Source organism: Eptatretus burgeri, chromosome 5 (assembly GCF_056783735.1).
Source record: "Eptatretus burgeri isolate ZD-2024b chromosome 5, Ebu_testis_v1, whole genome shotgun sequence".
Lineage (NCBI taxonomy): Eukaryota > Metazoa > Chordata > Myxini > Myxiniformes > Myxinidae > Eptatretus > Eptatretus burgeri.
In genome coordinates, this window is record NC_140965.1 from 101,931,490 (window position 1) to 101,946,489 (window position 15,000).

The 15,000-nt window shown below is 44.1% G+C and overlaps 1 protein-coding gene across 5 annotated transcripts in view; it reads right to left on the reverse strand.

Moving 5' to 3' along the window:
- The window catches only part of GCLM (glutamate-cysteine ligase modifier subunit), a 37,936-nt gene that overhangs the window by 19,115 nt on the left and 3,821 nt on the right, over window positions 1-15,000 (reverse strand). For all 5 annotated transcript variants that reach the window (XM_085883241.1, XM_085883237.1, XM_085883240.1 and 2 more), the window contains 2 exons: window positions 11,490-11,558; window positions 9,220-9,292 (listed from right to left, as the gene is read on the reverse strand). In XM_085883241.1, coding sequence (XP_085739367.1) covers window positions 9,220-9,292; window positions 11,490-11,558 — 142 coding nt within the window. The remainder of the gene's footprint in view (window positions 1-9,219; window positions 9,293-11,489; window positions 11,559-15,000) is intronic.

Here is a 15,000-nt window from a genome sequence, read left to right on the forward strand (position 1 = left end):
GATCTGTCAAGCCATTCTGGAGAAGAAGATTTTTGAATGTTAATTTTAAGACCCCAGCGAGGGAGAGTGAGACGACCAAGGATAACAATTTAATAATGCTGTTAATTGTCTTTAAAAGCATGTTTTTAATCAACCCAAACACCCAATTTTCATTCATGCATTACCTTGGAGGTCCCTTAGCATACATGCAAAGTTTGGGGCTGCAAGGTTTCATGGTTTTGGAGTTATGGAGGAGACACACACACATAAAATTACAAACCGGTAGGCGACATGGGTGGTCGCTATATAATTACATACTAGTCATACAATTTTTGATGGATCGGCTGAAATTTTTTGACAAAGAGGTTGATTATAGTGCACATAAAAGTGCGGAAGCCGATTTTGGATTTTCGAAGAAAAAAAAAATTCGGATTTTTTCAAAAATTTCAGTCCCATTGCTCGGCAACGGTGGCGTCCATAGCAACGGTGCTCAAAAGCATACAACTAGATCCTGGTATGAACCTACCGGTCAAGTTTCATCAAAATTGGTTGACTACTCTGGCCTCCAGAGCTGTCCATTACATACAAAGACAGACATACAGACAGACGGAAAACCTGAGAATAAGGGTAGTCTAGCGACCACCCAATAGATAGACAAACAGCAGCCAATCGTAGTGTGACAAGAAGGAGAAATTGGGCTCTGTAATTTAGAAAGCACATTCAAAGGGGAAACGACCTGTAAATCGGGTGTTATCAAGTTTATTTTGCTTTGAAACTCACAGAGAAACAACATAACCTTTCTAAAGCACACCCGATTTGATTGACTGAATGGATGAACGATTGTTCAGAACATGGAGACTCCCTGTACTGTATTTTGTGTAAAAGTTGCTTTTCGCATGACCACACAAGTATGAAACGCTTCATTTTATAACCCAACAATAGCTTATCGAATGATCACACGGTCGCTCATCATTCATTTAAAAATGACAGGATGCTGTGCCGTTCGATGGGAGAAGGGATTTATAATGCATCGATTAACAGGTGCTGTATGAAGTTCCGCACAGATAAAATACATGAAAAGGAGAGGCACAAAGGCTTACCTTTAAATGTAGTTCTTTAAATGCAGAATTCAAGTAAAAACTTCGTGAAATTCAATTCCCACACAGAGCACACAAAATGTCAATCAATGCCTTGCGAGGACAAACCAACATGGCGGAATTTGGAACGTGAAGTTTGATTCCAGGTTGGAAGTTTTATTGGTATGTCAATAGGTTTATATTTATCTTTGATAAAGTAGGAAGATCGCACAAAGGGTGGAAAAAAAAAAAAACACAAACTGCGTTTGCAATTGCCAAAACAAAAAGGTCCTCTGTGAACTGAATTGCCATAGCTTGCAAAAGCAGCTTCGATCCCACTGGTTAATTATTTTTGTTGTATTCAATGAAGTTCCACTTTCTGCACATTCCTTAATCTTTTCTTCACTCATTATAATCATCTGAACAGTAGAAAAAGTTAAGTTTAATGCTTTGCTTCAATAACAAACAGGTCAGGTCAGGTATGGGAGCATGTGCCAGAACAGCGCGTCGCTGCGTCCACTTTCCGCCGGTACTCCAGGGGCCTCCGTCTGGCCATCCCCCAGGCAGATGCCAGGCCCATCCCCATCTCCTTGAGATGATGGTCAACCTGCTGCAACCACGAGGCACGTGGTCGGCCCACTGGCGTCCTCCACTCATGAGACTCCCTCGCTGAGAGAATCTGGTGAGCAGGATCAGCGTCAGGAAAACGAGCCACATGTCCATACAGCCGCAACTGACGCTCACGGACTATGCAGGTAACAAATCTCATCCGAGTCTCTCTCAGCAACCGCTCGTTGGACACAAAATCCGACCAGCGATAGCCAAGGATTCTCCGAAGAGACCTGGAACCAAAGGATATTAAGTCTCCGTCTCAGATCCTTGGTCAGAGTCCAAGTCTCGCATCCATAGAGCAAGACTGGAAGTACCAAGGACCTAAAGACTCGGACTTTTGTCCTCCCGCACAGGTACCGGCAGCACCACACCCCATGATCCAGTGAATCCATGACTCCCCAGGCCCGACCCAGACGTCTATTGACCTCTGACTCGCAGCCAGCAGAGACATGAATATCACTGCCAAGGTAAGTGAATCTCTCCATGACCTCAACATCCTCACCACAAACAGACACAGACAGGACAGCAGCATCCAAGATGTCACCGAAAGCCTGGATCTTAGTTTTGACCCAAGAAACCCGTAATCCCAGCGGCTCCGACTCCTCATTCAGCACCTCGAGGGCACCCAAAAGGATGTCTAAAGTCTCCGCAAAGATGACTGCATCATCTGCAAAATCAAGGTCCGAGATCTTGTCATTCCCAAACGATGCACCGCAACTTGATCTCTCCGACATCCTCCCTAAAATCCAGTCCATACAAGTGCTGAAAAGTGTGGGGGCCAGTACACATCCCTGACGAACTCCAGTAACAACTGGAAATAAGTCAGAGATGGTACCACCACACTTCACAGCACTCTCAGTACCAGAGTAGAGTTCAGACATCAGATCGATCAGTATTGGTGGCACCCCACGAAGACCAAGAATCCTCCAGAGGACATCCCGATTCACTGAATCGAACGCTTTACAGAGATCAACATCGGCTGCAAGTAGCCCCTGCCGAAACTCTCGTCTGCGTTCGGTGAGGACACGAAGGGCAAGGATACGGTCAATCGTTGACCTCTTTGGTGTAAAGCCTGACTGCTCTGGACGCTGGTGCTCAAGCAGATGGTGGCGAACCCTATCAAGAATTATCCGAGCAAAGACCTTGCCCGGCACTGAGAGCAGCGTCACCCCTCGGTAGTTGTTGCAGTCTTGGCGATCACCCTTCTCTTTCTAGAGAGGGACAACAAGGCCCCTCTTCCAGTCAGTTGGGATGATGCCTGTGTTCCAGGCAGAGCACAAAACTGCATGCAACGACACGAGTGCAGCATTTCCACCAGCCTTGAGAAGTTCGGCATGGATGCCACAGATCCCTGGAGCTTTGCCCCATTTCAACTGGTTCACCGCAGCCCGTGTTTCCACAAGCGAAGGTGGACCAGAGTTGATTCGAGGGTCAGCAACAGGGATTGTAACACCCTTGACGTCCAACCCGACAGCTGGGGGATCAGCCTGGTACAACCGCTCAAAGTAACCGGCCCAGCGGGCCTTCACTTCAAACTCCTCTGTCAAGAGCCTACCACTCTCTGCTCGAACTGCAGTGCTCCGAGGGATGGGCTTGGATGGACATAATGCGCGAATTCCCCTGTAAGCGGGAAGAGAATCACCTGTCCACAGGTGATGCTCTACCCCCTCACAGATTCCTTGCACATAGGCCTCCTTGTCCACCCTCAGTGCACGTACAGTTTTACGCTTCAGCTCCCTGAACAGCTCAGCTCTGCCATTCAGCCTGGCCCTGCGACTCTGGTCAATGGTGTCCAGTGTCCCTTGAGAGACAAAATTCTTCTTTGCCCTGCGGTGAGCTCCAAGACATCCACCGGCAACATCAAGGACGGTGGTCTTGAAGGCGCTCCACAACTCTTCAGGACCCCCCAAAGCACCCAGACCCCCCAAGTGTCCACTCAGCCTGTTCGCAAACTCCTCAGCTACTCTCTCTTCCCTGAGCTTGCCAACATCCAGCCTTGGCTGGGATAGTACCATTCTCCAGGATTAAAGGTGCAGCTTTAGAGTTGCTACAACAAGCCTGTGGTCAGTATTGAGGAACTGAGCACTCCGGTAGACCCTGCAGTTCTGGATCATCCTCCAACGACCGTCAATGAGGACATGGTCAATCTCCTTTGCCACACCGCCAGCGTTGGAATACCAAGTCCAGCGATGAGCTTGTGGGCGCTGAAACCATGAACCAGCCACCCTAAGTCCATGACTTCTTGCAAAGTCAAGGAACTTGGTGCTATTCTGGTTCATAGTTCCTGACCCATGGGGAGCAACACACACCTCATAACCATCCCTATCAGTTCCAGTCGATGCATTGAAATCCCCCAAGACTACCAGTGTATCTCGTCTGGGGCACTGATCAACCACAGACTCGAGTGTGGCGTAGAATGCATCCTTCACGGTGAGATCACTCGCCTCAGTCGGAGCATAAACAGAGACCAGGGAAATGACACCCAAGGAGTGACGAATCCTTAATCTCATAATACGCTCGTTGACCGGTGTTACCTCAATTATCATTGGGGTCAGCTTATTGGACACAGCTACAGCAACTCCTTGGGTATGGTAACCATCAGAGCGACCAGACCAATAGTAGGTGTAACCACCCACCATTATCTCACCGCAATCCGGTCTCCGAACCTCAGAGAGAGCTGCAATCCCGATGTCCAAACGCTTGAGCTCTGATAACAGAGACAGGTGATCATCCTCTCTTAGGGATAGGACATTCCAGGCACCCACCCGAAGGGACCGCCTCAGGTTAACCCAAGGAGACCGCCGTCTGGTGGACGACACCTCAGCACCACTCCGACACACTCTCCCGCAATCTGACCCAGGGATGTTACCCCGTGGTTTCCCTCCTATCATCAAAAATTGGGAGTCCCGAAGGCTTTGCCCCAATCCCGTCATCCGGTGAGCTGCCCTGCGAAGGGAAGCTGCACAGGAGGTACTCCCACGGAGTGGGTTTTCAGATTTTTTTGCGTTTTTGCGTTTTGCGGAATGAAGGGTTTTACGGTGGCCAGAGTGCAAATCCTGCCACCAACCTCCTAATAAGAAGTAACCCAACTGCAGGAGGACGTCCGCAGACACAGTTGGGCACTAGATATGGATGGCCGTTGGCTCACAAGGAGCTCCTCCGCCCTTTGACAGGTTTTGTTTTTAATCCTGCTGGGTGTCCATATCCAAACACCCTCCTCACCAGAAAACCTGGTGGGGGAGACGGTTTAGTCGCCGACAACCCGACCATGGAACAGGTTAGTACAGGTTTACATGGTACCTGTAGCAGGTCACAGATCGAACCTGACCTGACTGAACACAAACACAAACTAATAACAAACACTTAGTTATAAAAATCGCAAATTTGTTTAAATTTTCAGATTTCACTCCAAATTTTGATGCTTATTTGGTCCACAAGATCCGATTCTCAAATCACATATAATATTTGAGTCCCCCGGACTCTGTATAGAATTGATTGATGAATTTTGTGTGGACAGTGGCGTGAAAACGGGAAAGCGGGCGGGGGGGGCGAAAAACACCTCAATGGATAGGTTATGAGCTGTAGTTGTGCACCTTGACACTGGTTTTTTGACAGACATGAAGATGCGAGGAAAAAACGGTATTTTTAATCGCCCTAATATATTATATTGCGAGATTCCAACCAGGATGATGTTGCTTGTTTAATACACGTTTAAACGTTTAGCCCCTTTTTCGTGTTCCCATAACGGCCGTTAACAACAAGAACGATAGCTTCATGGACCTCGGGGACTCATATGTTCAAAAGAACATACCCTTATATTTTGATTTTATACTTTAATTAGTCCGTGAGAGTAGATCGTGTTTCCAAGGAAAGGCATGTTTGAATAGGCTGAATCAATATGGTGGCTAAGACCCCTGTGAGGCAAAATTGGGCTGACCAAGGATAAGCCTTTCATGGAGATAAGCCTTTAATTATCTTTAAAAAGGGAATTTAAATTAACCTAACCCCCCAATTTTCATTTGTGTATTACCTTGGAGTTCCCTTTGTATGCATGCAAAGTTTCAGGAGTTATGGAGGACACACACACACACACACACACACACACACACACACACACACACACACACACACACACACACACACACACACACACACACACACACACACACACACACACACACACACACACACACACACACACACACACACGTATCGATTTAAATAATCTTGGGCTAACGATGTCCACGACAATGGCACAAGCATTGATTACATTTGAGTTTGAGAGGGAAGTGTGAAAGGCAGTGACAAATTACAAATTCTTGCTCCAACCAGCAGAGGGCATTGCATCAACAGCACAGCCACACCCTCATCCAATCATGCTGCCCTGCAGCCTTGGGCTGCATGCAAACGAAGACGAACAAATAATTGGCATCTTTAAATAGCCCAGGAATTGCACTTTGAATTACCTTATTTGGCAGTTTATGCCGCCGTCACATGAATGGTGAACAATTTTGCAGTCATTGACAGTGTGGAAGAAAGAACATGTGAAAGCCCTCTCACAAACTTGTGACCAAATGAAAAAGCTTGAAAATGTATTCAAATGGAAGAGTATTTTAAGTGAAGCAATGTTACAGAATTGAATCCAATGAACAATGTCCACTTCCTTGTTGCAAAGATATTTATGTGAGTGCCAGCGGAACTGCTGCTTTACGATTCACGGCACTGCAAAGTAAATGAATGGCCTAATTGTGAGAGAGAAAAGGTGTTTGTTTTTTTAAACCTGAGCATGCAAAGCGAAAAGCGTGGTTAAACAATTGGTTCACTCAGTGTCTGTCTGTCTACATCATGAAGGAACTTTTAATTTCAATTGAATTTTATATTTTCAACATCGGAACAATAATTGGAACATGAACCTGCAGTTTAACATTACTTTGGCTCTGAATTTAACAAATTGTAGGGAGTCTCGGGCAGAGCGTGCATGTGCGCTCACAGTGAACTAATTCCTTCAACCTGTCTGCCTATCTGGCGGTCAAACAAAATTGAAAATCATTCCATGCAGGAAACTTACTGTTGGCACTCGCAATCCCATTTTTCTCTGGCATGACACTGCACCCCCCACATTGCACTACACCACACCTTAGACACCACCAGTATTCCTCCCCCTAAGCGTACTGGGTTGTGTTGGTCCGCCGACCACACCAGGTATTTGGAGGCCGTTCATCCTCATCTGCTTTCTCTCTCTGGGTTATATATAATCTTCCGTGTGCGTGTGTGTGTGTGTGTGTGTGTGTGTGTGTGTGTGTTGGCACCTGTTCTAGTTCAAGTTAAGATTGCTCTGTGTCTGCTTTTATAAATTGCTTGCCTTTTGCCACAACCCATGAATTCCTTGCTTTCCCTGCTGTATATACCAATAAACCCAATTCAATATGCCACATACCTTTCCTCACTTGATTGTAAATAAATGCTTTGTGTAGAAATATTCCAGCTCGTTTTTGTCTTTTCCTCCATTGGTCCAGCATTGTCGCACTCGAGTTTAGCCAGGACGTTATTCCCAACAATCTGTTTCCTCACCGGTACGTTATTGGCAGTTACGCTCGGCTGCATCTGATCTGGTAAGATGATCCGGTTTGAGCACGTGCGTACCGAGGGTGTGTCTCCCGGTAATTAACCTCTGCCATCGAAGATGGACGGAGGTTACTATTTTCAGCCCTGTCTGTTTGTTTGTTTGTTTGTTTGTTTGTGAGCAGTATTACGGAAAAACTCCTCAACGGATTTCGAAGAAACTTGGTGGGGGGATTCGGTATGGTCCAAGGATCATGCTATTAGATTCTGGACTTGGTCCAAAGTCCAATATGGCCGTTATGGCGGCCAATAGTCCAATATGGCCAATAATATTTGAATTTTTGTTTTTGCATTTCTACATGTTTTAAGTGTTTTCCAACCCTCCCTCCCCCCAAAAAAAAATTGTTAGAGAAAAAAAAAATTCGATTTTATTTGAATTTTTTTTTGCATTTCTACATGTTTTCATTGATTTCCAACCCCAAAAAAAATTTTGTTAGAGAAAAAAACAAATTTTGCAACTTTTTTTTCAAAAAAATTTTGATTTTATTTTTTTGGCATTTCTACATGCGCGTCGATCTAGTTTAGTTTATTCAATCGTGGTTCAGTAGAGTCTAATCCGTTTAGACCTACAATGAATAGGATATCAGGTTCACTTAAGTGACCCAACAGTATTGGCGGCGGAGGTTTTGCACTCTACCGAGTGATCCCCCTCTAGTTATATTATGTGACCTTTAGGTAAACGGTATCAGACGGAGCACCACAAGTCACGTGGTCGAGTTATTGGCGTTCACTGTCGATTAGCGACCCGCCGCGTCACAAAGATATTCGTGTGCGACGGCCTGCGATTCCGGAGAGTCTGGTGGGAATCTGAGGTCGCTCACCCCTCGTGGTCTTCTTCACCCCCGACCCCTGGTCCGCAACACTATAGGGATTCAGAAAAATGGCGACTCAAAGGAAATATACATCGTGCTTGGAAACACAATAAGCAACGATGTTTAAAGACCCTTCCCATGTCCTTTTTCTCAAGACTGCACGGGGTAAAGTGTTCATTCTATGAACTCTCTAGTTTCCATTTTTTCTGCGGACTATAAAGCAAAACTGTGCACAGATATTATTCCTTTGCAAGGTGGCCTCCAGACAATTTGAAATATTCTTGCATTCAGTGGGTGAATTATGCAGTTCCATTGGAAGAGAAGTCGTTTTTGGCTCAGAAACATTTTGAAAATGGACTCTCAGACTGTGCCACTCTCGGTCTCTCTCGGTGTCTGTCTGTGTGTCTCTCTCTCTCACACACACACGCACACACAGAGAAGCACATGGCGAACCTTCCCATCTATCTTCTTAACAATCCTCTTGAAGAAGTTCAGTCACTAAAACTTCTAATCCTCACTATCAGCCATGATCTTTCTTGGATAAATCACATTTCTGAGTGGGCTTCCAAAGCCAGCTGCCGACTGGGCATTCTCTGTCAAAGTCCTTCCTTGGCACACCTGAACTTCTCTCCACCTGCAAGGCCTTCATCCACAGCTTGCTCATTTTGTGTGAGGCCATGGAAACCAAGGCCTCAAGATCATTAGAATCTCCCATAACAAAGCTGAGTCTATTGGTCTGAAACTTTGCCATTGCTGACAGTTTGGTGGTCTCTATCTTCTTCCACCTCCTTTCTGGTTTTGCACCCTGTGCTCTCTGTGCTCTGTCCACCCCCCCCCCCCAAACCCTGGATTTCCACAGGACTCACAGTCTATCAGCAATGCCCTTTTGGTGAAAATTCCAAAATCCAGAATCACTGCTTGATTTTACCTCCAGGACAGGAGGACATGCCCATGTTACTCAACCCCTCGAACACCTTACTGTCTTACTGCATATCGGGCCTGCAAGCAATAAATTATTCATGTGTAGGCCTTGTGTGAACAGAATGGACTTTTCATTGGGACGTGCAACCAATTTCGCATCTAACAACATAACTTGTAAACAGTGAAAATTCAGTTACCTGTTATCTTCAACTCATCTCTGTCTTCCGCTTTCACCATACATGGGCGTTCACATGGACTCACCTCCAACACCTACAAACAGAAAAAATGCAAAATAATTTACAACTAACATGAGGGGGGGGGAAAAAGGTAACCTTTTGATTAAAAACAACCGTGTCCTATCATACAGTCATTTGAAAACAAATCTTTGAACTCAAGATTTCTGATCATGATGTACCATTCTCTGTTGCAGAGCGTTGGTGCTGCCAAAGCAGTTTCTTGTCAAGGATTATGCTGGCTGGTTTGTCATTGCCTTCCTAGCAGTAGTTAGGGCAGGAATTTTGTAATTGTTCATGGTGCTGACGATAGTGCACCCACTCTATGCGAAGGACACCATGAAGTCTTAAACGTTACGCAACTAATATTGGCAGACAAGACGCCCAGTTTAACATTCATCTGATGGATGGCACACACATTGATGAATCACTCTGCCTGTGAAACACTGCGACAAGAGTTTATAGCTGGGTCAAGATTCAAACCCAGGCTAGACAGCTTAGAGGAGATTGTGTGTACCTCGAGGCCATCCTGCCAGCACTGGACTCATGATGTGCAATCATAATAACAGCATTAGATGATTCCTTAAGGAATTATCTACATAGCATGCACCCAATGGGGGTAGAAGTGAAGAGAAAAAGGAATGAGATGAGAGGAAGTGTCAGAGTGAAAGGAAAAGAGTACGAGGAAGAGTGGGGGGGGGGGGGATGAGTGGATTATTACATAAAAACATGCCTTGCTCATCTGATATTCTAAAAACATGACGAAACTAGAATGGCAATCGGTAGAGCACATATGTCCGCCAGGCTGAACAGTTTACGTGTTGTACCCCACTGATAGGCCGGATCTGAATCCCGACCATAACCAAGATCTAATCGGCTTGTTCTTGTCACCTAACCAGCTCATCCACCAAGTTTTGTCATAATCCGTCAAACTTTTTGAGATTTCACGCCATATATCCTTTTTGGCCCTCTCTCTCAATGGTGAAGAATCACTTCAGAAATATTAAAAATTCTTGTATCTGGATCCAGATCTTCACCAAAATCGAATCAATTCGTCTTGGTCACAAACCAACCTCTCCACCAAATTTCATCCAAATCCGTCCACAGCTTTTTGAGATATCCTGCTCACAGAGAGACAGACAGACAGACAGACAAACAGGGGTGAAAACATAACCACCGCCACCTTCGGTGACGGAGGTAACAAAATCATCACGAGAACTCACAAAAATATCTGATTAGTCGAACAACTTAAACCATTTTGACTATTCAGAAAAGTTTTCTTCACCTTTTTTACTTGTTGATCTCAACCTTTTTTTGAAGCTGGTACATAAATAACATGCAAGACAGAACAATAATAGACAATATACAAACACATGACATATGAGGATTTTAAATGGGTTCCAACCATCATGAGATGTTGGTTCAGATGAGAACGCAAAGAGGGCGAAACCAAAACCTTTTCCAATTGGCCAACTTAATGGCCAACCAAGTAATGCATCATGTGATGAAATGTATGTATGTATGTATGTATGGGAGTCATGTAATGAGATTGGTTTCAGATCATGTGAGGTTAGTTTAGGACAGCGGCTTGGCATGCCTCCAGCAACGACGCAACCCAGCAGTCAGCAAGTCATGTGCTGCATACATGATGACAACGACGACGCTGACGACTGTTCACAGGTAACGTGCCAACACCTGGGTACACTCATTTATTCATCGTGTCGGAGCTGCTGATCAGACAGCAACAACACTGAGATAGCAAGCAGTGTAACGTGCTGTCGAGGGATATCGATGAAGCCCAGACCACTTGCTAAATGCAGCAATTTTGAATTTGTTGAGGGTCCTAGCGATAACTGGTCTACTCTTTGTCAAAAAGATAAAGTAGGATCTTTAATATCCACCAGCTATTACTAACAGACACATCCCAAGCTCAGGATCCATCCAATGGCTGGCATATTCATTGTTGGAACACCCTGCCTGCGAAACACCAATCATATATTTTAGACATTTCAGGAATCAAATCCAGACAAGACAGGTCAAAAGAAGTGTCTAACCTCTGCACCATCCTGATTGACTGGTTGGTTAATGATATGCACTTGGTGAGTGTCAAGTTTGCAGTGCTTAACCACAATTTACCTGGTTCTAATATGAAGGGTTGCAATTAGGTGGGGTGTTTCAGACAAGCTAATGAGAAATTATTTTCAAACAAAATGTAGCTTTGTAGTGTCACTCACCTCCTGCTCCTGCTTTGAACCAACCTTTGCACTCCATTCTTTAAGCGTCGAGGAAATGCACTCCAAAAGCTAAGCAAACAAACAAACAAAAAGTTAATCTTTTGAAAGATCTACAACTCAAATACATGTACAACTGAGCATAATCACATTTAAATCTCGCATGGGTCCTGCCGTTGCTTGTGCAAGATCCTACGCACATTGCTGCACTGAAGCTTCACATTCAGGCAAAATGAATTAGAGAGTTGACAGAACACTTTACCCTGCACAGTCTTGAGAAAAAGGACATGGGCCTTTATTGGAAGGAGAAGAATAAGAAGAGCAATCTAGAAGTTCCCCCACCCTGAGAGCACGAGTGACATATTTGGTTGGCCGAGACGGCTTAAAATTTTTCCAAAGTATTGTGAAACGGAAGGTTTTTGGAAGTGTTAACAAGCCAATGTGTTCTACAGAGTTCAAGTATATCATTAAATTGAAATAAAATAAGAGTTTTAAAGGCTGTTGGGGGGAGGGGGAAAGGCATTGACTAGTAAGTTTCCCGCCGTTGATGCACCGTCTTTGATATCACCTGACTTAACACATTAAATTAGTTGTTCGTGCCTGTTGCTTGTGTCCTTTACTACGTCCGTACAAACAGTAAGCTTCCTGTTTGGAATAACTTTCAATTTTGTTTCACTGCCAGACTGAATGAAGCAATTGCTATCCTGTGAATGTGCATGTGCAATTGGGATGAGACTGTACAATTTGCCAAATTCAGAGCCAAAGTCCTGCTAAACTGCAGGTTTATGACATGATTCCTGTTCTACAGTGTTCAAAATATGAAATTCATATTGAAATCAAGTCGTTCCTCAAGGCCCGGTCACACCTTGACGTTTTAGCCAACTTATGCCGATTTTTGAATTTTTTTTCTAAAACGCTGGCACACGTTGAATACGTTATGGGTAAGTTTTGATAACATTGAGAGCACGCTGAAAAACACTGCCATACGTCGTTGTACGTTGGCTTTAAACGTTGTACTTTTTGGTTGTCCTCAAATTTTTTCATGCTTGAAATTTCTCGACGTATGCCGGCGTATGACTCACACGTTCCGCTACGCTGGCCACAAGTTGTATGAACGGTCTGTGATCGTTGACCGACATCAACACATGCTACTTGTAAGTTAATCATAAGTTGAGACACGCCGAGGTAATGTTTAGCGTACCCGAAACTTATTTCTAACCTATGATTAACGTGTTGTTGGCACGTTACGCGATCGTTGCCACACATCGACAGACGTTACTTTTAAGTTACTCATAGGCTGAAAGACGTCGGTATAATGGATCGTCCTTGCGTCAGCGTCCACGGCCACGGCCAGGACACTTATTTGCAGCATTCTTCAAACTTTTCTTCGGCATGACGAGGATGTTCACACTTCGATGTCTAGCTTGGCTATGATTCCAATTGTCCATCGGCAGCGTCTATTTAAAATAGTCGAGTTTGAGAGTTTTAACACGTTCAGAAGAAACGCTTCAAATTTCCAAACCCCAGCGTCAAAAAACAAAGGCGAGTGACAGCAATTTAAATCGTTCATTGTAAACAATGAAACTAGCTGTGTGGTACCGTTTAAAAGTCGTTGAGTGTAAAAAAAATCCAATTGTTGAGCGCAAGTGTCTACTTTCAATAGTGGAGATGCAGCCATTTAAATCGTTGAGTTTATCATTTAAATCGTTAAATCGTTAAACGCAAGGACGATCCATCATAACCCACACCCTCCCCCTCACACTCACCTACTACTGCCAACATGAACAAACTACTACTAATACTAATACTAATACTAATACTGATACTGTTACTGCTGACATGGACATCGACTCAAAAAGGACTCGAAAACACTGTTGGGTTCCCCTTTTATGAGCAGCATTTTTATATACCAATTCCCAAAACCGCTGGGAACACGTCTTTATATGGCAGTTGTAAGTTAGAAACACGTTCATTTATTTTTTTTTGTCGACCGGAAGACGTCATTGGAATACGTCTACATACGTCGATGTGTGTTGGGACTACGTAAAGAATTGGTTCAAAGCACGTCAAACATAAGCTAGAAATAAGTTTCGCGTAAAAAAGACATTACCGCGACGTGTTTCGACTTATGAGTAGCTTATAAGTAGTGTTTGTGGACGTGTGTAAGCGTCCACATATCGTGTGTAAAACTTATCCCCATCGCATGCGGAACGTGTGTCATACGCCGAGTACGTCGTAAAATTTTGAACATGTTTAAAATTTCTTGACGTACTCTACTTACTACGACGTATGATAGCGTACTTTAGCGTTGTACTCACGTATACCAAACTTACTCATACCGTATTTGACGTGCCCCAACGTTTTAGACACATTTTTCTTAGGTCGGCATACGCTGGCAAGATCGCCAAGGTGTGACCGCGATGTTGACACTTCCATTTCTATGGCAGTTATGATTCGAATCGTTGTGCGTCAGCCTTTTAAAAGGCTACGTCACGACATCGTCGGCGATGCGTGCAACGCGCTATGCCGAAGTTATACTATCGTTGTGCATCGGTTGTGTAGGCCGACAACAGGTTCAGCATTCGTTGGTATAAGTTATCTATAACACAACGAAACGTTCTGTGTCCGTTACCAATGTGTTATACATAAGACTAAGTCGTTATGAATACGTCCGAATCTTAAAAAAAAACATCAAAAGTTCAACGTCAGCCAGCGTTTTACATACATTTTAATACGTTGCCATCGCTGGCTAAAACGTCAAGGTGTGACCGGGCCTTCAATCACAAAGGGATAGAAAGACACAGTGAACCAAATGCTTAACCACAGGCTCTGTGCTCTGGTACAGGTAGTACAAGTTGTACAGGTAGTACAAGTGGAGGTGTTATTATTGTTAAACCTTCATTTGTTTTGCTTTAAATGACATGTACGCATGTTTGATGTCATGGGTAAAGTTTGTCGGGTTCTCCAAGTCGTGTGGCGGTATTCTCAAAAACCTGTACGTCATCAACTCCATGCTATTTACGAGTACGTTTTGATGCAATTTGAGAACTCCATCGCTTGCATGTTACAATATTTAGAATAGGTGTTAATTGAAGAGTTTGTTTTTTTGAACAACTCATAAATATTTGATGTGCATGTACATTTAATTTCATACATGAAGCACAAATGATGTTGCCCGTTTAGTTCTTGAAAAAAATTTTGTTCACATTTGCCGACTGTTAAAGCAAGGTAGCCGAGATATTGTTTTCGTGTTTTATTTGCAGTCAATCACTGAAACTGATGATTTGTGTTTTTTTTATTTTATTGCATTTGGCATGTCAGAAAGCAAAGTTTGAATGTCATCAAGGACATGTGATTAAAGAGTGAATCTGACTGTACATTGATCTTGTCCTCGTTACTCCACAGAACTTTCTTTCGAGTGCAGCATTACGGCTGCTGGTTGCATAATTGGTTCGGGACGCGGCTATGCCGCTGATGCGGTGTTTCTAATACCAGTACACTGGTACTCATTTTG